Consider the following 23,943-nt stretch of genomic DNA (forward strand, 5'->3'; position numbering starts at 1 on the left):
TTCCAGTAAAAACTAAAGTCACTTTTATTTAAATTCATCCATCAAAATTATTATATACAACCACATACAAATGAAAAAATTACAAGCCACAAAATATTCCACCAATGCAAACACTGCATCATCGACATTAACAATTAACAAAGGTCCCCAGACTGCTGAAAACTCCTGCCTGGCTCCAGTCTAGAGCGAGAAATGTAGACATTGTTCAATAATTGACTGCCTGAGGACCTCAGCTACCACTAATGGAACTGTCATTGCTGATAAAAACTAAAATGAATGATTGTTAAACAGCCCAAACAAGTTAAGAGTTCAAAGTAGAAGTGACTGTAGAAATCAGCAGATTCTCAGTTCATTTTCCAGCCCATATATCTTTGCTTTTAGAGTTTTTAGTTCCCCCTGGATTTTCTTAGTGCGGGCATTCGACTGTCGAACTTCCTGCAGGATGGCCAAGTCTTGATCTGGTCCCACATTAAGAGTCACCTAGGAAACAAAATAAACTGATTAATATCTCCTATGAAACCTAATATAGCTGGTATATAAGTGTAAGTTTGAAACTCACTATTCAAATTAATTTGTGTTATAAACATGTTCTATATGTCTAGAAATTAAGTATCTTAATTAAAAATGTGTGTTAAGAAAAGCTGAGGAAAAAAGGATCAAGCTATGATCTTGATTGGTTGTCTAATTTGTGCCTGATTTTTTTTATACAATATTCTTAAACAAATTTTAGTGCATATTTATATTTTGTTTCAGTACACGTTTGCTGTAGGTTTATTGTATTAATGTGAACTAACATGCAATAAAAGTGTAGTTATGGAACTAAAAATATTAAATCACCTTAAAGAGCTGTTTCTCTACGTCTTTGAGTTTCTGCCGCAGGTGTTTGATGTCATTTTTGAAGCCTTCCACCTCCATAGCTCGCCTCTTTTCAAGAGCCTCGTAACGCTGGGTCATTAGCTGAAGACGCTTGGCTATTTTGTCTGAGCGCTCCTACAAACAGACACAGATGCACACACATGTTTAAATTTATGTTTAAATTCTCTAAAAATCATCAAATCATCAATCAAATAAGGAACCAGTTAACCTTTATTTTCATTCGGTCACACATTGAGGGTAACCCTCATTTTCAATGCAGCAGAGCATTGACAACTTAAAGGGACTGAAAAATTAATTTTATTTAAAACTAAATTCAAGTATTTGAATCAAGTATCATGATAGCAACAACAGTCTGTACAACAGATTGAAACTGGAAAGATTTCAAGATTAGCTTACCTTGAAGATTTCTCGGCCTACATCTCCTTCCTCTCGGATTTGTGCCACGTCTGTCTCTAGACCAACACACTGCTCTCTGTACATGTCTGCCAGCTTATGGGCTTGCTTTAGCTCCTCTTGTAGTGCCTAAGAGACATTATAGCTCATTCACTGGCATCAATAACGTTAAAATCTAAGATTTATAGATTTTCATAGATCTGTTTCCACTTGTTGTCATATTAAAGGAGAAATGTAGTAAAAATGGATGTAGTGAAACATGATAACAAGAACGACCTTTTGTTGAATAGCCCAGCTCTGTTCTTCCCAGCATTCCAAAATACAGCACTTTTAGTTATTTTCCAGGTGCTGTTATCTTGAAATGAAGTCACAATAACTCAACTGATGAGCACAAATAAACCGGTACGATAGGGAAACAGATTGCAGAATTAATTCTGTGAAAATGCATGAATTTCAGCTGTTGCTGTCTACATGAGAATGAAGAGTATCATACAGCAAATGGCATAAACTTGTAAACTTATAAACTTGCACATCAGTCAATTTATCGTGACTTATTCAACAAAAGTCAGTACTTGTTATCATGTTTCACTTTACTCCAAGTCCATTTCACAATGAGTTCTCCTTTAAATTATTAAAACAATGGTGGATATATTTTAAATATGGGCTACATCGCCAAGTTTTGGATTTTTAATTTTTTTTTTTTTTTTTTTTTACATTAGAATGGTTGCTGGAGAAGTTTTTTTTCTCTAATCTTACTCTGATTTCTTCTCGGTGCATATGGCTGCTCTCTGTGGTGGGCTGGCTAAGAAGCAGCGGTGCTGCAGAGGGTCCTGGACGATCTGCGAAATCCTTTAGCCTTTCCTGACAAGAGTCCAGCTCTCGCAGCAGTTTGTCCTTCTCTCCCATCCAGCTCTTCTCATGCCCACGACTTTCAAACTTGAGTTGCAGGTAGTCCCTGGTGCTCTCATAAAGCAGGTTCTGTGTGCGCTGGAGTCTGTACGGGACATGGAGGAAAAAGGATATCAAGAGGCCAACATGGCCTATTAAAAGAATTTACCAAAACACTTGTTAACCTGGTTAATTTACCAGCATGTTCACGCAGGACTTTAATCACGTGAACATGCTGGTAAATTAACCATGTCACTCGTTATTACATGTAGTTATTAAGTAGTGCTTCTTTAGCCAAGTGTTTGTTGCAGTACCTCAGGATTTGCTTGCTTAATTTAATATGAAAAATATCAGTCTTACTCAAAGTATTATGGGAACAGTAGTGAACAGAATTAAAAAATATACTAAACTCATATATATATATATATATATATATATTTTTTTTTTAACGCATATATTTATACATTAGACAAAGTAACAGACCAGCAGTAGAATCTCTAACTTTGAATTATATGCGTATTCTTAGTTACATGTCCATTTACCATCCTGAAACATGTGACTGAATACATTTGAGACATTCAACAGCCACTCATTTTTAGAGTATTCTAAAAACAATGCAATGTCCTCAACAGAACTGTGTAACAAAATAGCTTTTAGAAAAAAATAATTACTTCTCAGTGAGAGCAGTGATTCGCTCTTGGTCTCTCTGATGCTGGACTTGTCTCTCCTCTGCATGAATTCGCCTGTCCTCCAGCAAGGCCTCCACCTGCTCTTTAGACAGCCGCGTTTGCTCTTCTAGCTGTGCCTGCAGTGCCTCCACCTGGCAAAGTTCAGGAATAGCATGCACCAACTTGAATATGTTTTGTAATTTTGTTGTGGTTTAGTCCTAAAATACATTTCTTCAAGGTGATTAACTAGACAATAAACTAGACAATAAACTTCTTCAATTACGTTTATCATTGCAACCTGTAATAAAATGCATTCTTCAATTAGATTTCAAAAGGGCTCAATACACACCTGAAGCAACAGTGTCTGGTTATCTTTCTTGTACTGCTCTGATTTAGTGTCTCCATTTTTAGACAGCCTCTTACTTCCCTCTGGGTGACAACAAAGCAAAATGGAGAACCGAGGCAATTCTTAGAACAGCACACCAAATTAATCCCAACTGATAAGCTGATTGGTAGAGATAAGATACTTAAATACTAAAGAAAATCTGTGCAGCAGAAATTAAGGAGTGCCTAATGTTCGTAATCCAATTTGTATTTTAAAGGATTTTTTTTACTTCAATAAGATTTGCCTGTAACATTCAGCATACTTAGGAGAGCAAGTCTGAGGAACACAAACCTTGAACTGATCCAAGCTTTGGCTTTGCTGTTTTTGCAAACTCCTGGGTTCTGGGTTGAAGCTTCTTTTGAGGTATGGCAACCTAAGAAAAACATTGCACAGTAAGCAGCATATGTATATTGCTCTGTTTTAGCTTTAGTTGTAAAATAACTAAGAACTATAAATATTAAAAGATAGTATGTTTAACCTTGTGTGGAGGTTCTCTGTGAAAATAGGTGATTTCGCCTACATCTGGACCCACAAGAGCTAAAAGGTGTTGTATCTTCTTCCGATCTTCAAGCTCCCTGCATAACAAAGCCATCTAAACTTAATATTTCACTTTGGCAGCATTACTTTGTATTAGGAATTCAATAACATAAAATATTGCAGGTCAATATGGATATCTCTTGCTTTTATGTGCATAGAGTCATGACAGTTACATACACATTTATAAGATGTACAAATTGATTATCTTGACTTTTAATATATATTGGCATAGAGTTACAAATGCAACATTTTACTGCTTAGTTATTTTGCTGCTAATGTTTAGTACAGTGTGATGCTTCATTAAACACTGGCAAGGTCTACTCTTGTGCAAAAAATGTTTACTGTCCATTAATAGATGATTTATGACTATGCATTTTATCAGTATTCATTTCTCTTAACAATTCCTCAAATGTACAGAAACTCCTCACTTGATCTTAAGGCGGTCGTTTTCTGCGTATAGGCGGAGGGCCTGCTCTCGCTCCTGGAAGAGGTAGACCTGCATGTCACTCAGAGCCTTCTGCAACTCCGCTATCTCCTCCTCTCGCTGACGCACCTCCCACTGCAGCTTGTGCTAGAAGAACACAGATTTTTTTTCACATATACAAATACACTAATTTTGCAGTTTACAGTTTTAACAATCCAATCTACATCCAGATGTCAGTTCTAAAATTCATACTTAAACACATTGACTGCAACAGCCTACCTGGTCCTCTGTAGTGCTCCTGTACTTCTCTAGCAGCTGCAGCAGGTCATCGTGTTCTTCATCAAACTGGGCCACTTTCTGCCTATAGAATTCCAGCAGCTCACGAGATGGACGCAGATAGGCCAAGCGCTCAGAGATGGGGGGTAGTGGAGAGTCCACCTCCTCCTTGTCCTCGCAGCTAATTCAGAAAGGAGATTAATAAAAAAGGAGAGGAGTTTAGGCAAGGACCCTCCCCATTTCTGGATAATCCAGCAAAAGTCTGCATTGTACATTAATACTAGAGTCATCCAAACAATAAAGAAAAACATATAGAAATATTTAGTAAAAAAGTGTTAGACAAATCAGAATGTTTTATATTTTAGATTCTTGAAAACAGGCACCTCTAGCTTAGATGACAATTTTGCACATCTTGGTGTTTTTTCTTCGTCAGCTTGATGAGATAGTCACGTAAAATGGCTTTTATCTAACAGATGTGCTCAACTTGTCAAAGAGCTAATTACTTAAATTTCTTGTCCATTTAATGTGCTTGAGAGCATCAGTTGTAAAGTTGTGAAGAGGTACAGTTGGTATACAATAATTAGCCCTATTTGAGTAATAAAAAGACTTTAAGAAATGAAGGTCAGATAATAAAAAAATAGAAAGAATCAAGTGCGTTTGAAAGACCAATAAAAACTATGTGATGAAACTGGCTTTCATCAGGATCACCCCAGGAAAGGAAGACCAAAAGTTACCTCTGTTGCACAGAATAGGTTAAACAGAAAATAGACACCTCAGTGCTTCACTGAGTATATTGGTATGTTTAACACTTTAAAGTAAATACATGTGTCCAAACTTTTGACTTTTTTGACTTATAATACATTTCTGAATAATAAATTTAATATATTTGCTAGTTTAAAACAGTAATTTTAATATTACAGTACAGCCATACTGCAAATAGTATGTGCTTTATAGTGGGATGAAGGGAATACTACTTTTTTTTTTGTTTGAAGACAAGATGAAAGAGACAGACAGAGGTTGGAGTCTTTATATTAATGCCAGTAAAACAAGTCTGTGTGAGGAACTTTTATGTTTTCCAAACATTTGGTGTTTTTTATATATATAAAAAAAAACTTAATCCTAATCGTAATCTTAATACTTTATATAACTTAATCACTGGTGGTACTGACTATGGATATTATGGTCACAGTAAATAATAAACCCCTACAACTCTTACTTTGGTGTTTCGGAAAGTACAGTTGAGACTGAATTTGATCCTTTAAAATGAGAACTCAATAACTACAGCAGGTTAAAAGACAGTGGTCTTTTGTCTGTGGTACTCTGGTGAAGTTAAAGATCTAGTCATGTGAGATGTGAGGAGTGTCTCTAAGGAAAGAGACTACAGTGGCATCACATACCTCTCTCTACCATGCTGTGGAGAAGATTCCATCTCTCACTTTATTTACTGCCTGGAAAAACATGTATATATCAAAATCACATTAAAAGGCAATGCAGATTTTAATATATATACAGTGGCATGAAAAAATATTTGCACCCTTACAGATTTAATTTCTTTTTGCATTTTTGTCATACTTACATTTTTTTTTTTTCAAACCAATCTAGCCATTTGTGAAATGGTATTTGCCCTCATATAAATTAACTGTGATTAATCACACTTTTTGGAAACTAAGTTAGATTTCTGTATATTCTGTAGAATCAAGAAATCACTTAAATAGAACCTGCCTGACAACATTAAGCAGCTAAAAGATCTTAAAAAGCAACACATTATGCCGCTGATCTAAAAGCTGTAATAGATGGAATCAGGAATTCTGCTGTTTACCAGACAATCCTAAAGGAGAAGCCCGGCCATCTGTTTGTGACCTCATGCCCAGGTGTACATGGGTTCTGCAGCAGGACAATAATCTGAAGCACACCAGCAAGTCCACCACACAATGTCTTAAAAAATGAAGGTTTGGGAGTGGCCTAGTCAGAGTCTTATTAGGATGCTGTTTCATGATCTTAAACAGGCCATTCATGCTCAAAAACCCTCCATTGTGGCTGAATTAAAACAATTTTGCAAAGACAAATGGGGCAAATGTACAGTTCTGGAAAATAAATTAGGAGACTTCAGTTTCTGAATCAGTTTCTCTGATTTTGCTATTTATAGGTATATGTTTGAGTAAAATGAACATTGGTTTTTATTCTTGTTTTATTTCTCCCAAATTCTAAATAAAAATATTGAGCATTTATTTAGAGCATTGATTTGCAGAAATAAGAAATGGATCAAATAACAAAAAAAGAATAACAAAAAAGATGCAGAGCTTTCAGACCTCAAATAATGCAAAGAAAACAAGTTCATATTAATAAAGAGTTCAGAAATTAATATTTGGTGGTATAACCGTGTTTTATAATTACAGTTTTTATGCATATTGGCATGCTCTTCTCCACCAGTCTTACACACTGTTTTTGGATAACTTTGTCACTCCTGGTGCAAAAATGCAAGCAGTTCAGTTTGGTTTGATGGCTTGTGATCATCCAGCTTCCTTTTGATTATATTCCAGAGGTTTTCAATTTGGTAAAATCAAAGAAACTCATCATTTTTAAGTGGTCCCATTTTTCCCAAACCTAGTGCAAGTACAATACAATTCAATAATTAAACGATCTGTACACCGTTTATAATCAGACTACATGGATAAGAGCAGATCACACACAGAGAGAAATGTGAACTGGAGTAAAGTAAAGTAAATCAGATTTTAAAAGAGGGGAGAGGGACGGGTCACATAAACAGACACTTGTTGAGCGGCGGTTGTCAAGTTGCTCCTCGGCGACGGAGGGAAATTTGAACGGATAAAGTAAACATAACAGCGCCGCGCTGACTAACAGCTGTAACTACGATAGTGACACCATTACACAGTTAAACAGCTAGTTAACTTAGTGACTAAGACACTGTTTAATACTGAAAGGTAACTAGCTAGCTAACTGGTACAGTCATTAACATAAACAGCCTGTTTGTAAAGCACTGAGCTTGGGTTCTCACTCGACTTTCCCAAGTCCACCTTAAATAGTGCTGCAGTTCCACTCTGACTGCACGGGCTTTAGAGCGGAACTGCATCGTAAATACTACACAATTTAAGGTGGACCAGCAAATTCAAACGAGAAGCTGGCGAACGCAGAACTTTAACTAACCTAAGTTAAGTGTTGAACATTGTATTTAAAATAAATTATCAACATCTACATTTTACAAGTACGTGTTAAAATACTGTATGAGTACAAAGAATATTCCCATTATTTATTACCTTTAAAACAGCCGAAAGTCGTGCTTTTGTTTGCTTGAATCCGGAAGGTGTCACTATGTATTACCGGCGCCTCAACAGTGCGCAACGTATGCGCAACGTATGCGCAGCGTGGCTGGGGCTGAATCAGTTAGCCGGCCGGCGGAAGACTATTTTTTGTTATTTATCACTGTATATTTTAAATATTGTCGGGTTTCCTCAGGTTGCAGATTTATTAAATATATATATATTTGTCGTTATACATTCTTAATACGTCTGTCAGGGCCGTCGCCTGCCTTCTATAAACATTAGCTGCCGTGTTATTGTTTTAGAGGACTTTATTATTATTTCATTAGCAATGCTCTGTAGCTAACGCTGGTTAGCCTAACCAGCAGCCTGCTAGTAAGCTAGCTCCTGCGCTGTGTTGATTAAATCATATCACCAACACGAAGTGATGGCCGAGCTCTTTCCTCGGTTTAATCTGCTGAAACTGGGCTGGAGAGCTCTGAAATTCAGAAAAACATCTCCATTACCGTGCTCAGCTCAGACCAGCCGAAGCAGCAGCAGCAGCAGTGTGAGTTAACTCTTCATTTTCACTGTCCGTAATAAGGACAGCTAGTTAGGTCAGCTATTAGCTTAAATAAGTGTCTCTGATATTATTGTGGCCACACATCATAAATAATAATTAACATTTAAACAGTAAAGACTAAACGGACATGGGTGAGAAGCAGCATGTTGATTTGGTGTCCATGTTAAGTAGCTAGTTAAATGTTTTGCTGGCGGTGATCATGTTAAAAGTTGTTGAGCTGCCAGCAGGCAAAACTAGAAAGAGCCGGCTGGATATCTTGGGGCAAGAGGCGATAGCTGTCTATATGATTACACATGGCCTTTCACCTGATTCCCCCTCCCCCAGTGTAGCTCTCTGAAATTATATGTCCTATAAATAAGTGAATGGTATACGATTGAAGCTTGACTATACAGAGTAAACATACTTAACATAGTTAATTTACTCCACTTATAGTGGCTCTTTTTTAATGTCAGTTATATGTTAGCTACAACTTGGTTCCTAGAAAAAGAAAGTAAAATTATAGTTAGGCCTCTCACAATCACTTTTATTCGTTGGTCGATGTATTGTCACAAATAATTATAAAAATAAAAAAACAGTTTAATAAACATAATGATATTAGCATAATAATTTAATTACACAAACTACACAAACAAATTATTACAGATAGGGCTGGGTGCTATTATTTAAAAAAAAATATATGAAAAATGTAAAGAAATATGTAAATCACTTCCACATAAAAAGTTCTTTACAGGTTTCTGACAGAAGCAAATATCTATCAACTGAGATTCCCTCTGGAAGCATCTATATGAAAAGATGTATCTTGATTGTTCCATTTTAAAAATCTCATAAAAAAAAATTGATTGTCAAAATAATTAAATTAACCGTCCAGCTTTAATTGCGTATATTTAGACATTGAAATCAGAATATAACTATTAAAAAAATGTAATTATAGTCACAAGCCTAACTATAGTGCAGCTACTATAATGCTGGTATACTTGCTTAACACCTACAGTATCCCTTATAGTAATCTTTATTACATGCGAAGTGTCCTGTACTCTTCTATACTCAAAGTCTACAGCATTACTATAGATATATTTTCATAAAGAACTTCAATGTCTTTCTAATGAGGGAAGTGTTTGACTCTTAAGCCAGCTAGTATCGTTCTCTTTTTAATATCATTCCATAGTGATTGTGTGCATTATTGTAGTTATGGTTTCCACCAGCAGTCTGTCCTAAACAAAACTGACTGACTGTTTATCTCCTGCTATTTCTCCCCAGTGTGGACCCAGCTCATTTGGGTTGCTCTTCGACATTGATGGGGTCCTGGTCCGTGGAAGAACTCCCATTCCTGCAGCTAAGCAGTGCTTTAGGAAACTGGTGGATGGAAATGGAAAGTATAAAGTCCCTGTGGTGTTTGTGACCAATGCAGGCAACTCTATGCGCCAGACCAAAGCTGAACAGTTATCTCATCTTCTAGAAGTAGAGGTAAGCCTTTCGCTCACATCAGCATGACTGATGCAATCCAAAGTGGTTTAAACCCAAGTGGTTTATATACAACACAGTGTCTTTGTCTAAGAGCTGTCTGTGTTTTTTATTTCCCTCAGGTGTCACCAGATCAGGTCATGTTGTCCCACAGTCCTTTGCGGGTCTTCACTCAGTTCCATGAGATGTGTGTGCTAGTATCTGGACAGGGGCCGATTTTGGAAGTTGCACAAAAGTATCCTCAAAGCCACTTTTAAACCTCTAATTCTGACAAACAGAAATTATATGGCCTTACAGCACTTTAAAATAAGACCCTGGCCTTTACAATAGTCCAGTGATTTATTGGTACATATACAGTAAAGAAGTTAAATTGAAGGATGTTTAACAATCTATGCTTCATATGCATCTAGTAAAATGAGTGAATATATGGTGAGATATTTACATTTAAGCATATTTAAGGATGTTTGTATGTCCTGTCACGTTTGACTTAACAAAATCCTCTCTAGTTTGGGTTTTCAAAATGTTGTCACTATAGATATGCTGAGAAAGGCATACCCTCTGCTGGATGTGGTGGATCACAACCGTAGACCCAAAAACGTGGTGAGTCAGCACCAGCTGGAAATAGAACAGCTTACTCCTATTTTAAGTTAAAAGTAAACTTTACATTATTAATTGATTTGAACAATGAAATTTTGTTTTAACATAAATTCCAAAAATATAATTTACTTTAAATTATATTTTCATATATCATATCAGATAGCTAGTAATGAGGTAGGATGTCAGTGTGAGTGGTAGTTTTGGTTCTGTGTATTTGAATCTTTCCATTCTATACTTTAGGTTCCATCTCCCAAAGAGTTACCACAAATTGAAGGTAATTGCTATTGCTTTGCACTAAAGTTAACTTAAATTTTGTGTTTTTCATATAATAAGCCTTCATGTCTACCCACACATGGTTACATTAAACGCTTTCATTTTCAGCTGTTGTTCTCTTTGGTGAGCCAATCAGGTGGGAGACTAATCTACAGCTAATTATGGATGTTCTGTTGACTAATGGAAGACCAGGAAACCCTGTAACATCCTTGCATTACCCACATATCCCTGTGTTGGCTTGCAATATGGATCTGTTGTGGATGGCAGAAGCAAAGAACCCTCGGTAAGTTATTTATATTATAGCAATTAATTGCGTCTTTGACATTTTAAACATTACCATTGTTGTTGCATTGATATTAACAATACTTATCATTTAATATTTTAGATTTGGTCATGGGATGTTCCTAGTTTGTCTGGAGAGTCTCTATAAAAAAATTACAGGTCATGACTTGCAATATGAAGCTCTGATTGGCAAGCCCAGTGTGGTAACTTACAACTATGCTGAGCTGCTGATCAGACAGCAGGCAGAGAGTCTGGGTTGGACAGAACCAGTTCGGAGACTTTATGCCATTGGGTGAGTTATGTCTAATTATATCTCATTATTTGATATTGTTTTGTATATAAGTTGTATATCTGCCCTGAGATGCCATTGTGATGAGCAGTACATGTTTGATGGTTTTATTGTATTTTAATTTTGCTTTACTTTTATAGACAATTATTTATGTATTTCTCTAAAGCTGACCTTTCTTCTACAGGGACAACCCAATGGCTGACATTTATGGCGCAAACCTCTATAACCGCTACCTACAGTCAACACGCTGTGCGAGGGCTCAGGTGCAGGCCCAGGGAGGCATCGCTGGTCAGGTAGCAGGTGATGTTCAGTATGAAACAGTTGATGATGCTAAAAACTCTGGTAAGGTGATGGTGGGGGGCTCATATGAGCATTGTTTGCCAGAGGGATGCAGCTCCATCCTGGTTTGCACAGGCGTCTACAGCCGAGACCAGGAGGACCTGGCCCCTGATCAGACAGTCACAGAGCAGCGTATTTTCCACGGGCATCGGGATTTCCGCTTTGACCCGAGCCTGATCCAGCCCAGCTTTGTGGTTCATGATGTACTAGAGGCTGTGGAGCTGGTCTTCCAGCAAGAGTCCTGTCCCCTTGAGTGAACCAAAGGCTCATCAGACCTACCAAGATTTATTACCTCACACACTGGAGGGTTGGGCAGGTCAAACAGTTGAACAGTTTTGACTGTAACAGCTTATATATGATAAAGGACATTGATTAATGTAAAAAAAAACATTTTTATAATCCACCACAAAGAAGCCATATAAGCATTAAGACGAAAAGGAAAACAATGTTCAATGTTTAAATGTTGTGCAACATTGTGCAATCTTTCTTGTTTTAGTCTGTATAATATTATGCCACACTTTTATATTGTGTATTTTTAAATAGACATCAGGTTTACCATCATTTGTCAACACTGTCATCATGCAAATTGTTTTTATCAGATATGCAGGTTGTGGAGTTTTATTTTTTATTTTTTAAGCTTTTAAAATTGTATGCAAAATGTTATATTTTTTGCTCAGCCATACAATGCAATTTTTATTTGTAGATTTAAAAAAAGGGATAAATCTTGCCAGATGAATATTGTTTGCCTTGCTATTTGTCAGTTGCTGTTTTAAATTTGATATTGTTCTTTGCTTGTTCTCAGCCAAAATAAATGAAATTTTGAGAATTCGACCTCTGTGTGTTTTACAGAATATGCACAACCATTTCACAAAAATAAAAGTTCACACTTTTGTATTTTACAAGTTGTAGTTACTTTAATTCATAAGTTAATACATTAAAAACACAAACATGATTCCCTGTACACTTACTGTAACATGTCATAGCCTGCCTCCTTTTAGAGTGCATCTGGAAAGTGTTCACAGCGCTTTACTTTTTCCACATTTTATGTTACAGCCTAATTCCAAGATAGATTTAATTTGTTTTCCATCACAATTCTACTCACAATACCCTATAATAATTTATTAAAAATCAACATCAGAAAAATCACAAATATGTACACAAGTTTTAACATCTTTTGCGTAATGTTGAAGCACCTTTGGCAGAAATTACAGCCTCAAGTCTTTTTGAGTATGTAATACATGCTTGGTGCGCCTATATTTGGGCAGTGTCTCCCATTCTACTTCGCAGGACATGCAACCACCATGCTTTACTGTAGGGATGGGATTGGCCAGGAGATGAACAGTGCCTGGTTTTCTTCAGACATGATGCTTGGCATATAGGCCAAAGCTTTTAACCAGAGAATTTGGTTTTCTTTAGTCCTTCAGGTACCTGTGTCTGTTTTTGTCTTTACTAAAGAGTGGCTTACATCTGGTCACTCTACCATACAGTCCTAATTGGTGGCATGCAGCAGATATGGTAGACCTGGAAGGTTCTCCTCTCTTCACAGAGCAATGCTGAAGCTCTTGTCAGAATGGCCCTTGGGTTCTTGGTCACCATTTTGACAAATGCCCTTCTAACGAAACGTACAAATGATGGATGATCAGTGGAAACAGGATGCACCTGTGTTCAATTTTGAGCATCATGGCAAAGGTGTAAAACTTCTGTAAAGAAGTTAATAATAAATTAAAACCTTTTCATGTAGAATTTTGAGGGGAAACATGAATTGAATCCATTTTGGCTGTAAAATAAAGTGTGGAAATTTGAAACACTGAATTCTTTCTATATACACTTTAAATGTTAGTGTTAGTGAGTAGAGTGATTTTTAGGGCGATGTTAAGACTGCAGGCAAACTGGATTTTTTTTCCTCAAATAAAAAACGGTTGAGATGACTGTCTGCACTGTTATTTAGAAGCAAAAAGATCAGTTTTGCATGTCTGGACATAAAAAAACATATCTGCATGGGCTGCTGTGGTTACAAGGTCAGCATCAGTAACTAATCTTTGACTCATTTCTTAGACCCCCTCTCACTTTTGTCACTATGGATTTGTTGAGGTTGTTCTTTGTTGTGACTGATGCAAAAGACACAATTAAATCTGATTTGAGCATTCCGACTGAGGAATCTGAATGCAATTCTGAATCTGAATGCAATTGCATTTCAAATGTTTGAAAACGATTCGCTGTACAGTCTATCAAATATGAATTTGGATACAATCTAGATAGGCTGAATCAGATTTGAGCTGGCAGTCTGAACATAGCCTAGGTGTTTCTTGTCCTAGGTGCTGATCTTAGCCCAGTGCATTCTGTATTAATGTGGTTAAACCTCACACTAGAAGAATACCAATCCCAGAAGTGATAAAAGGTCCAGGAAGGGTCGTTGTTCTCAAAGAAACATATTTTAACAACCACATGGCTTCTTTAAAGGCTCTTCTTCTTCTATTGAGTGAGAGTCAGAGTAGAGAATATTTGGAGAGTCAAACTGGTCATCTGGATTGATTAAGCCTCCACTTCTTACAATGAGTTCCCTTGCCATTAGCTCAAATGCTTCTTGTACATTGTGATTTTCTTTAGCAGATGTCTCCAGGGCTGCCAGGGACCCAGTCTGCTCTGCCAGTGTACAGGCATCTTCAAACAGCACCTGCCGCTGGTGAGCCAGGTCACACTTATTACCTGAAGAGAGGGGGGGAAATAGAGAAACCTGTTTAACGAGTTGGGCTTATTGGAGTTTTTACATAATAAATAATATTTTCCTTTCTGCATTCAAAATGATTAAAAAGGAATAGGATCAGTTTCTGGGCAGGAACCTTTACTTGGATGCCCAAAGGTTTTCCAACATACATAGGCATAACTAAGATCCTGTGGGCCAAAGAGAAAAAATATAGCCTCCCTATTCGCTATTATTATGTCTCAAATAACCAGGTGTTCTCAAGGACTGTAATTAAAATATAAAATTTTATGTTAGACTAGCTATTTAAGATTTGATTTATGAATAACGATCTATGAACATGGTTCATGCAGGTTGTTAATCTGCTTAAATATAAAAGCATTATGTATCTATAGAGGGAGATCATTTAAGGTAGATGCTCACTGGTAAAGTGTGTTCTGAATAAATTTGAATCTTTTTAAAAAGGCCCAATAAAGACCCAAGTGGCCCAGATTGCCTGGGACTGCCCAGGCACCATAGGGCCACACTTTTTTGGGATGGCTCAATGTTAGAACATGCTGGTAAGTATTTGATTGCATTCAGCCATATACAAATTAACAGGGTCTGGTGCCAATGTTGAAAGTTAGCTATGGAAAAACAATAGTCCAACTCATTGGCAGCATTGGAAGTGGGTTTCTAGACAGATTAAGAAAACTGTGTGAGCTCAGCTGAACACCTCTATAAGCAATTTGTGCAACTTAAAGCAGCTAAATTAGGTAATTATTGAGTATCTCACCTATATACAGTGGGCATACTGTATATAATGTGTATTGTGTACAACAGCATTTATCGTAGTATGGTTGTATCAGTTAAAATAATGTATAATCATAAGAAAGATAATGATGAATACATCTAATGTTACATTATAAGCACATACACATACCTATAAGAACAAACACTACATTGGCAGCTCCATACTGCTCTACAGCATGTATCCAGTGAGGTAGTGAATCAAAGGTGGAGCGACGTGTCAGGTCATAAGCAATCATGGCCCCATGAGCACTGCGGTAGTAACTCTGCGTGATGGTGCGGAAACGCTCCTGCCCAGCCGTGTCCCATATCTGCATCTGTGGAACAGCACAGATCACTTTACACAGATATGGCAGAATCATAGATGTTTGGCAACTAAAGATTTTGCTGGACAGATTTGACACTCGAGAATACTACAATAAACAGATCAGCCATAATATTAAAACTCTGTGACAATATTTTTTTGTTTTCGATTTCAAAGAAGAGGACAATGGGGAGACAGCTGTAGATCATGTTTAGAATGTGGCTGGGGGACTTAACTTATGTCAAGTTTTAGGATTGATACTAAGGTATTCTTCTTGAAAAAAAAAATATGATGTACACTCTAGATCAAGAAATGTGATAATGTAATGAGTGCCCATCTATGGGTGCTTTCTTTTTTTTTTTTTGTACACCTTTTAGTAGAAAATAGTGCAGTTATGAATTGCCTCAAATACCACCTTCCACATGAACTGTATTTGATGGTACAGAGCACAGTAAATTGTCAATGATAGCACTCTAATTAAAAAAAGCCACCACCAAAAACAATGTCACACACTCTAATATTTTGTTGGACCACCTTTAGCTTTGATTGCAGTAAGCATTCACTGTAGCATTGTTTCAATAAGCTTCTGCAACATCACAAGATTTATTTCAAGCCAGTGTTGCATTAATTTTTCACCAAGATCTGAAGAGAAGAGAAGAGTCTGACCGCTGCACAAAGTCTTCTCCAGCACATCCCAAAGATTCTCAATGAGGTTAAGATCTGGACTCTGTGGTGAACAATCCATGTGTGAAAATGATGATCTCATGCTCCCTGAATCACTCTTTCACAATTCCAGCACCATGAATCCTGACATTGTCATCTTGGAATATGGCCGGGGAAGAAAAAAATCCACTGATGGAATAACCTGGTCTATATTCAGTATATTCAGGTAGTCAGCTGAACTCAATCTTTCAGCACATACTGTTGCTGAACCTAGACCTGCAGACCAACTGCAGCAGCAACCCCACGTCATCTGATTAGTTAAAGACATTTTTTTGGGCCAGGTAGTGTACCTAATCTAGTCCAGCTCCCCTAATACTATTAAAATACTGAAGTCCTGTAAATTGTAAGATGGATTACAACAATGAATCCTGGGTGTCTATGACCCTGTTGTTGGTTCACTGGTTTTCCTGTTTTAGTCCCATTTTTGTAGGTACTGACCACTTTGCATATTTTGAGATGCTCTGACCCTGTCATTACAAGATTCAAACACTTGCTCATTTGTTTTCTGCTTTAAAACGGACTAAACTGACTGCCTAAAATGTAGCTCACACCCACAGATGTCAATATAACCAAATAATCAATGTTATTAACTACACCTGACGGTAGTTTTAATGTTATGGTTGATGGGTGTATACAACATTAGTCCAGGATTTGACACTCACATCATACTGCAACAACAGAACAGTGTTGCTGATTAGCCAGGAAGCTAAAATCTCGGTGGTGGCGGTTGGTCTTTAATGAATTACAGACTAACTGGAAATAGCCCACATTTTTGGAAAATTAATGCAGCAGCCTATCAGTGGCAAGGTCAGTATTCCACAGCAGGAACCAGATAAAATCTGCTACAACAAACATTAATCTTATGACCTCTAATCATAAGGTTACTACTTAGTCAGGACTTATCACACTACGTTCTATATATATAACTGGACCTAACAATATTTCTGTTCACTGATATACAGAAGTAATAGAGTAGATGCTGGAAATAGGTAAAATGCTTGATGGAGCAAAAACATTTATACCAGTTCATTCATGTTATTGGGCCCTCCTTTCTTAATAAAAACAATGGGCAATACTGAGAAGGGCAAACATTATTAAAGTTTAATATTGAACAAATATTTATGATAATATTTATTCATTATGTTTAATATTATTGTATGATAAGTCGATTATGTAATTATCGTGACTATCGTGCCTAATTTTAAAAGTTTTTTTCTGCATGATTTGCTTTCAATATAATTTTTTAAAATTTAAATTTACATCTAAATAGATTAAATAGATAATTAACTGATTTTTAATAATTTTGGTGACAGTAACACTCACAGTGTACTCACCTTCACTCTCTTTCCATCTATGTCCATGGAATGCACAGTGAAATCTACACCAATAGTGTTTTGGTGTTTATCTCTGAACTCTCCAGATTTGAAGCTGTGGATAACGCACGTCTTTCCCACATCACTGTCTCCAATGAAGATAATTTTAAAGAGGAAATCGCAGGCATCCTCTTCCTGTGCTCCTGTAAACTGCATAGCCATGATGGTCACACAGATTGTATCACAAAAAGAGTTACACTCCACCGGTCCCTGTATTTTGCTTAGAATTATCTAAAAATTCATACTAATACATGTTTATAGATCCTTCCTGTTATTCTGCCAAAAGATGAGTCCATCTGACTCTCAAAAATATAAAAGGATTAGAAACAAAACAAAACAAAAACTGTGCATCTAAGCACAGATCACTGCGAGAACTGAGTGCTTCTGCTTTCTTTTCCATCCCCTCATTAACTCAGGCTAAAATGTACACAAACACACCCCTACCTGTCCTGGTAGGCGAGATTTCCAGTTTCCTGCCCACTTGCACCACTGCATCTCCTGTAAATGTTGTAAAGCAAACTTAGGAGCCTAACAGAGTGGAAAACATTTTAGGTAGGCGTAGGAAATATGCCAAAACAGAGCTGTATTGTTATTTTATAAACATGTATTTATAATACAGTAGATTAAGTTATTCAGTACATCCTGCAATGTAAGCTCAATAGCACATATACACACACACACTTCAACTTCTTGAGAGGTGACCTTTGGTCGGCATAATGGCATGTAAACATATAACTCACTAAAGCGTGCCCTGTCTCACTCTAATAGCTTTCTGTCCTTATAAGCCGACCAGAGAATCAGCTTTCAGAACTACATTCACTTCTCTGAAGCACTGAAACAAAGCAGAGCAGGAGATCAGGAACAGCCAAAGCTGTCCATTCAGTCTGGCTGCCCTCCCCCTGTCTGTCACCTCCCTAACTAGCCCCTTAAAACACATTCCACCAGGCAGATCCTGACAATCATAAACTGCACTATTGTTAAAGCATAAACTGTTTAAACACTGAAAAAACTAAATAAAACACAGAAAATACTAAATAAACAATTTTTCATTACCTCTGGTCCAGCGAAGGGTTTCACTGTGTTTGTAATAAGCTATGACTATGAGGGTGTAGCGACGTATAAGGCCCCCCTTCCCATATCTTCCTATTCATCCACCCACATCCACCCACACACACACACACACATCCACACAGCCCTGGCGTCAACACAGCTCAGAGGGCCACAAGGCACTGCCGGACACTGGACAATACACATGAGTGTGTGTATGTGTGTGTGTGAAAGGCACATCTGGCATTTAGCCCTGTCTTTGAGTCAGAAGCCTTGTTGTGTCAAGTCACAAAGATGAGTTCACATATAAAGATACACTGTTAAAAGAATATCAGAAATCTGAGAGAACATTTGAAAGATTCCAGCAAAAAATAGAAAATCATATATTAACCACTTCCCCACCTTTTGGGAGAAAACAGATATTTTCTTTCATTTTTGTACAGTAAAAAAAAAAAAAAAAAAAAAAACTAAAATGCTTTATAGACTTATATTTTCTTATTTATAAACACTTAAAAAAAACCCAATACAATAGCAAAGCAAATGATTGACTGATTTCTCCTAAATAGGAATATATGGGCTAATATTTGATTAATTTAGTAAATGCAGTAAAAACACTCCCTGTGCAATCTCTGGTTCTACTGCTGTTCTATGTGATAAAACAAAAAGAACACACCTGCAATCTCCTTCAGTAAAGAACCCACGGAAATCTCAGCTTGTATGGTCAGCTCTAACGTATGACCAGTTTCAGCTTTCCACTTTCCACAGAATGTTACATTCCCATGAGCATGAATACAGGCTGCTGAAGTCGAGACTGTGAAGTCTTTGTGAGACACAAGTGTAGGAGTGGACCATGCATGGTGCCTGTATGTATAAACAACCATCAAGATCCATTGACTACAATGCTTATTAGCACACGCTCAACAAGTCTGGTCTTTCCCAGCTGGAAGGAATGTTGATATTATACACAGCTGAACTGAACATACCACTGTTGAGAAAGATGAATAAGGCTATCTGCAGGTACTGGGAAATTAAATGTATGATTTAAGGGCTTGATACTATTCAGACATAATTAGGATCAACAAAATGGCAAACACCAATATTTTACAGAATATTAGCAGATACTTTACAGTTTACTGGCTATAAACATAAATTAATGTATCTGTACAAACAAAAATGAAACTGTTTTATCCTGAAAACATGGTCCAGTGCAAAACTGGCATAAACCAACTGGCTTTCACTCAATTTACATTTCCAATGCTACAGTACTCCACTTGCTACTTAAAAGCAAGTGCAGCTGTTAAATCAGTAAGCTAAGTTGCACATGCATTTAATAATTTGTAAAATGTAATGCATACAAATAAAACATTATTTGGATTCATGGTATGTGGCATGTGGCATCCAGTTTGGTGGAAAGATTTAAGATATTTAACACAAAGTAAGACCTTTTTTTAGATCAACATAAAGACGTTTTATGGATCCACAGACACTTTGGTAACTGAAAAACACTACTCTAGATATAGATTATTTCAAAAAGCAGAAAAGATTCACAACCATAAAGTATCCAAACAAACTGTTTTATTTGGAGGATGAAACATAAAACTTTTTTTATAAAAAGTTTTACACACAGCCAAATCAAGCCTTTTCCTTATTCTGTTAAAAAACACATGGTTATAAAAACACATTCATTTTAGCTGCCTGCAATAGAATAACATTTCAGTATGTACGCACCATATCTATTAATCATACAAAATGAAAACTGTCTGACTTTATGGAAAGTCTGAGGAGTTACTTTACACCATTTCATAACTCCACATAAACAATAATTTCTCCACTGGTCCAGTCTTTAAAATGATGAATACCTCTCCCAGTTGATCCGGTTAAACAGTGCAACATAAAATGTCACCGCCTCTTGCACGCAAAACTAATGGTGTCTTTGGGTTTGTAACTAAGGCATGGAGTCGACTGATATTTTGGTAGACCTGGCTGTTTTCTGCGTGCTGGGTTCTTTCTGGGTGTTGTGTTTTGCTGGGGGACATGAATGGGCTTCCATGGGATTGGGTTCACAAAACTGGGGGATGGGTAGTTCAGATGATCATAACCACCTGAAACAAAAATATTTTCATTACAGATTATGAATGATGGGAAGATGACACATTTTAGATTAAAGACTTATTTGTAGTCCATATTGAATATGGATTTGGATGGAGCCTTCTGAATGTACTGTGATTGTCTCTTGACAACTCACAGACATAAACTGGACAAGTTCAGACATGTGGCTAAACTCTGAAATTTCTAGAGATTATAGTAATGACTGCACAAACAGCACTGAAACATCCTGAGACACTAAATAAATAAATTTATAAAATCTTCCACTCACCGGCTGAACCTGCTGATGGCTGATGTTTATGTCTGTCTTTGTGCTTAATGCTCTTAAGCCACTCTTTAAACTTCTCCTCTGCCATCTCTTTCCGCTCTCTTTCCTCCCTTTCTCTTCTGGATCTTTCCTCCTATAAGCATATAAAATATTTCAAATAATAAAAAAGAAATACATGTAATATTTTATTGATTAGTTTGAATAAGCTATTCTTGAGACTTTAAGAAAACCTACTTGCTCTTTAAGCTTCCTCTCGGTTTCCTCAATTCTTTTCTTCTGAAGCCACTCTTTGTATTTTTCTTGGGCTTTTCTTTCGATCTCTAACCGTTTCTTTTCCTCATGTAGCATTTCTTTTGTTTTCTGGGACTCCTTACAAAGCTTATCTTCATTTTCCTAGGAAAAAGATGTTACATATATTATTATAAATATAAACAAAGGTCTTAAAACTTAAAATCAACAAGTGTCCTTTAAATACACACCTAATGATTTGTTATTAATAGAAAAAATGTGTACAAAATTTTAAAAGGCAGCACAACTCCACTGTATATAAGAAAAAATTGTCTTTTCACCATAGCAAATAACAAATTCATTATCTTAAAAAAACAAACAATTTAATACAAGGAGAGCTCTACCTGAGTATTCTTCATTTGGAGCCACTCCTGAATTTTAGACTCATTGACTGCCTTTTTTCTCTGTTTATCTTTTTCTTCTTGCGCTTTCTTTTCTTCTAAAGCTTGTTGCTGAAACACAGTGGTTGGTGCAGCTCATTATATTTTACATTATAAAAATGCAAAAATCCGTTCATTCAACACAAACATTTTTGATGTATGAATCAAGTTATCAGCATCACAGTAAATTTATCTGTAGGCAAAATACTGACCCAAATTAGGTCACAAACTGCTAATGAACAAGACATACCTCTAAAGCTTTCTGTTGCATTTTGCTTCTCTCTTCTTGCGCCTTACTCACAATCCACTGCTCCCATGCACTCAAATTTAACTTTCCAGGCGTGTTCATTGCCAGAAGTGACTCAGACTCATTTCTGAAAATGCAACACCAGCCTGAAATTAAAAGTCTTACAATGGTACTGCGTGCATATGAAATTCTTGCATGTACTGAGAGCACAGTGCTATGCCAGTTAATAAAATTTTACCTATTAGGACTGACTGATAATGTGGTTTCATTCAATGTGTGAAAAGAGTTGTCAGCTGGCTGAGTGCATTTCGGTGCCTCTTCATGTTCTTCATCTGAAAATTCAAAACTGTCATGGTAAATAGGTGAAAGGAGAGAGTAGGTTGAGTCGCCGGTTGATTCCACACTCTTGCTTCTGGGGATACTCTTTGGGACGGTAGATTTGCTCTTGAGTGGGGTTGAGGTAAAACTTTTAGATGAAGCTGATTGAAAGGCTGACATCGTAAACCTGAGAAATTAAGAAAATGTATTAATTCAACATTTTCGCTTTGAGATTCTGTGTCATCCACAATGCCTAGGCTTGAAACCTATTGCACTGCATTTGCACATTAGCAAAAGTTTCCCCTCACAATGTATGCTTTGTCTGTTAAACTTTAAAGAACAGTCTAGCTTGCCCAAAAGGAACAAAAAAAAGATTCCCATTGAAAATGCCAGACAGGGAATATTTAAGACTTGAAAAGTCATTTACATTGATATAATGTGGTTGATACTTTTACAGTAGGAGTTAAAGTAGAGATGCCGCAGAGCAAATTATATTTCAACCTTGTTACTCTGACAGAAAAATGTAGAGTCAGGAGCTATGCCCAAGGCACAGGAAATGTGGGTGTAATTCAAAACATAACATTTATCTAACATTTATCAGGACCTGCGGCCCAGGTCTTATAAGTCTTATCCATATTTTTGCACTTGTAAACACGTGTAGCAAAATAAACAATTAATTTCAGCTCAGAACCAACGCAGTGCAAGTAAGAATTTTGTTAGTGTTTAGCTAGACTATTTGTAAGCTAGTTGGCTAGGTTAGCTTGAAGAAAACTATAGTAAACTAAAGTAAACTAAGTAAAGTAAATAATACGCTAATATATGAGAAATATAACACGTGATAAATGTATTTAGCTAAACTAGAAACCATGGAAAACCAATACACAACATCTAAGTTATATATTTGCAGATACACATCAACAAAGTCCACTAGCAAAACACTGGTAAATAGCTAGCGTTAGCAGGCTAACAAGCTAAATCTTTATCTCAAGTTGTCGAAGCGCAGCCAAGCTACACAAATCAAATAAACATACCGAACTGCGAAACGAAAAACTGAAAGTAAGTCCTGATCCTGGTAACTCAGCTTTAACTCACCTGTGTTTGTGGAGAAGTAAATTAGGTTAATTCAGCAGTAAGAGACTCTCGGATTGTTGTGTTTAACCTACCAGCTTCTCATATAGTCCCGCCCCCACTGCGCCAAGCACGCAACACGCACACGTCAATCATCCCGCGCAGAGCTGTGATTGGCTCTTCGGCGGTAACCAGGCACGCTATTATAGAAGCGCTTCCCATAGTAACAAAGCGTCTTCTGCGGAAACACGAGCCGAAAGATACGAGAAATAAATTAATTTAAATTAATAATAATAAAATAAAAATAATAATAATAGTTCCACGAACCGTTTTTATTTTTTTCTGCCCCACTATTAAACTAAAGCACAGCACATATGAATGAAATGAATAATAATAAAAATACAATTAAAATAGAATAATATTAACAACAATAACAATAATAATAATAAAAGTTCCACGAACCTTTTTTCTGACCCACCCTTAAATAAAAGCACAGCACAGATGAGTAAAATAAAAAAAATACCAACGAAACTTTGTAGCTAAATAATAATAATTTTATCCAGGTTATAATTTATGCAGGTGCCAAGTATGGGGCTTCTCAGTGGCTTAATGTTTAATTCTGGATTGGGTCTGTGAGCAAACGTAAGGAAATATCAGCAGTGAAACCATTAACTACAAACCTCATGAATTCTCAGTGCCAGCGTATTTATAACTAACTGTATCCACTTGAGAATGTGTTTCAGTTTTGTCGGAAACTAGAGGGCGCTGCCGAGTCAGTCAAAACCAAACTGAATCTACACTTA

The 23,943-nt window shown here is 36.7% G+C and overlaps 4 protein-coding genes across 8 annotated transcripts; 1 reads left to right on the forward strand and 3 right to left on the reverse strand.

The window, feature by feature from the left end:
- Nucleotides 1-7,808, reverse strand: ccdc77 (coiled-coil domain containing 77). 2 transcript variants are annotated; one of them, XM_007244279.4, is made up of 12 exons: nucleotides 7,723-7,808; nucleotides 5,845-5,895; nucleotides 4,451-4,628; nucleotides 4,176-4,318; nucleotides 3,689-3,785; nucleotides 3,502-3,583; nucleotides 3,175-3,254; nucleotides 2,829-2,977; nucleotides 2,026-2,263; nucleotides 1,273-1,398; nucleotides 838-990; nucleotides 1-480 (listed from the first exon to the last, which is right to left on the reverse strand). In XM_007244279.4, exons 2-12 carry the CDS (start codon nucleotides 5,874-5,876, stop codon nucleotides 334-336), a joined length of 1,425 nt encoding a protein of 474 aa, XP_007244341.2. In that variant the 5' UTR covers nucleotides 5,877-5,895; nucleotides 7,723-7,808; the 3' UTR covers nucleotides 1-333. The 2 variants fall into 2 exon arrangements, with proteins under 2 accessions (XP_007244341.2, XP_049330508.1); XM_049474551.1 differs by lacking the exon at nucleotides 7,723-7,808 and adding an exon at nucleotides 6,267-6,285.
- A 41-nt stretch (nucleotides 7,809-7,849) lies between these two features.
- On the forward strand, nucleotides 7,850-12,359 carry hdhd5 (haloacid dehalogenase like hydrolase domain containing 5). 2 transcript variants are annotated; one of them, XM_007244278.4, is made up of 8 exons: nucleotides 7,850-8,272; nucleotides 9,545-9,751; nucleotides 9,871-9,983; nucleotides 10,255-10,345; nucleotides 10,586-10,619; nucleotides 10,727-10,901; nucleotides 11,004-11,192; nucleotides 11,374-12,359. In XM_007244278.4, exons 1-8 carry the CDS (start codon nucleotides 8,153-8,155, stop codon nucleotides 11,783-11,785), a joined length of 1,341 nt encoding a protein of 446 aa, XP_007244340.3. In that variant the 5' UTR covers nucleotides 7,850-8,152; the 3' UTR covers nucleotides 11,786-12,359. The 2 variants fall into 2 exon arrangements, with proteins under 2 accessions (XP_007244340.3, XP_007244339.3); XM_007244277.4 differs by having other exon boundaries at nucleotides 7,851-8,272; nucleotides 10,255-10,348.
- Nucleotides 12,360-12,423: 64 nt separating this feature from the next.
- Nucleotides 12,424-18,602, reverse strand: LOC103034349 (ras-related protein Rab-19). 2 transcript variants are annotated; one of them, XM_022672312.2, is made up of 5 exons: nucleotides 18,472-18,602; nucleotides 17,863-17,916; nucleotides 17,380-17,568; nucleotides 15,152-15,335; nucleotides 12,424-14,234 (listed from the first exon to the last, which is right to left on the reverse strand). In XM_022672312.2, the coding sequence occupies exons 2-5, from the start codon at nucleotides 17,911-17,913 to the stop codon at nucleotides 13,963-13,965; spliced, it is 696 nt and encodes a 231-aa protein (XP_022528033.1). In that variant the 5' UTR covers nucleotides 17,914-17,916; nucleotides 18,472-18,602; the 3' UTR covers nucleotides 12,424-13,962. The 2 variants fall into 2 exon arrangements, with proteins under 2 accessions (XP_022528033.1, XP_007244337.2); XM_007244275.4 differs by having other exon boundaries at nucleotides 17,863-17,946.
- A 1,418-nt stretch (nucleotides 18,603-20,020) lies between these two features.
- ccdc34 (coiled-coil domain containing 34) lies at nucleotides 20,021-23,310 on the reverse strand. Of its 2 annotated transcripts, none has more exons than XM_015604493.3 (7): nucleotides 23,236-23,310; nucleotides 21,993-22,259; nucleotides 21,758-21,881; nucleotides 21,472-21,579; nucleotides 21,074-21,232; nucleotides 20,843-20,972; nucleotides 20,021-20,567 (listed from the first exon to the last, which is right to left on the reverse strand). In XM_015604493.3, the coding sequence occupies exons 1-7, from the start codon at nucleotides 23,244-23,246 to the stop codon at nucleotides 20,365-20,367; spliced, it is 1,002 nt and encodes a 333-aa protein (XP_015459979.3). In that variant the 5' UTR covers nucleotides 23,247-23,310; the 3' UTR covers nucleotides 20,021-20,364. The 2 variants fall into 2 exon arrangements, with proteins under 2 accessions (XP_015459979.3, XP_007244336.3); XM_007244274.4 differs by having other exon boundaries at nucleotides 23,165-23,290.
- Nucleotides 23,311-23,943: the final 633 nt, after the last annotated feature.

This window comes from Astyanax mexicanus, chromosome 2 (genome assembly GCF_023375975.1).
Source record: "Astyanax mexicanus isolate ESR-SI-001 chromosome 2, AstMex3_surface, whole genome shotgun sequence".
Taxonomy (NCBI): domain Eukaryota; kingdom Metazoa; phylum Chordata; class Actinopteri; order Characiformes; family Acestrorhamphidae; genus Astyanax; species Astyanax mexicanus.

Bases quoted from the DNA above. Each gene is read 5' to 3' on its own strand.
- ccdc77 (XM_007244279.4), bottom strand. From the start codon at position 5,876: ATGGAATCTTCTCCACAGCATGGTAGAGAGAG. The intron at 3,255-3,501 runs GTTTGTGTTCCT...GTTGTCACCCAG, and splicing joins AAAGCTTGGATCAGTTCAAG to AGGGAAGTAAGAGGCTGTCT. The intron at 991-1,272 runs GTAAGCTAATCT...GTCTGTTTGTAG, and splicing joins TAGGCCGAGAAATCTTCAAG to GAGCGCTCAGACAAAATAGC.
- hdhd5 (XM_007244277.4), top strand. From the start codon at position 8,153: ATGGCCGAGCTCTTTCCTCGGTTTAATCTGCTGAAACTGGGCTGGAGA. The intron at 9,984-10,254 runs GTATCCTCAAAG...AATCCTCTCTAG, and splicing joins ATTTTGGAAGTTGCACAAAA to TTTGGGTTTTCAAAATGTTG. The intron at 10,902-11,003 runs GTAAGTTATTTA...TTAATATTTTAG, and splicing joins GCAGAAGCAAAGAACCCTCG to ATTTGGTCATGGGATGTTCC.
- LOC103034349 (XM_022672312.2), bottom strand. From the start codon at position 17,913: ATGCAGTGGTGCAAGTGGGCAGGAAACTGGAAATCTCGCCTACCAGGA. The intron at 15,336-17,379 runs GTGAGTACACTG...GCTGTTCCACAG, and splicing joins TAGATGGAAAGAGAGTGAAG to ATGCAGATATGGGACACGGC. The intron at 14,235-15,151 runs GTATGTGTATGT...CCCTCTCTTCAG, and splicing joins TGTAGTGTTTGTTCTTATAG to GTAATAAGTGTGACCTGGCT.
- ccdc34 (XM_015604493.3), bottom strand. The intron at 21,580-21,757 runs GTATGTCTTGTT...ACTGTGTTTCAG, and splicing joins TGCAACAGAAAGCTTTAGAG to CAACAAGCTTTAGAAGAAAA. The intron at 20,568-20,842 runs GTGAGTGGAAGA...TTTTTGTTTCAG, and splicing joins GCCATCAGCAGGTTCAGCCG to GTGGTTATGATCATCTGAAC.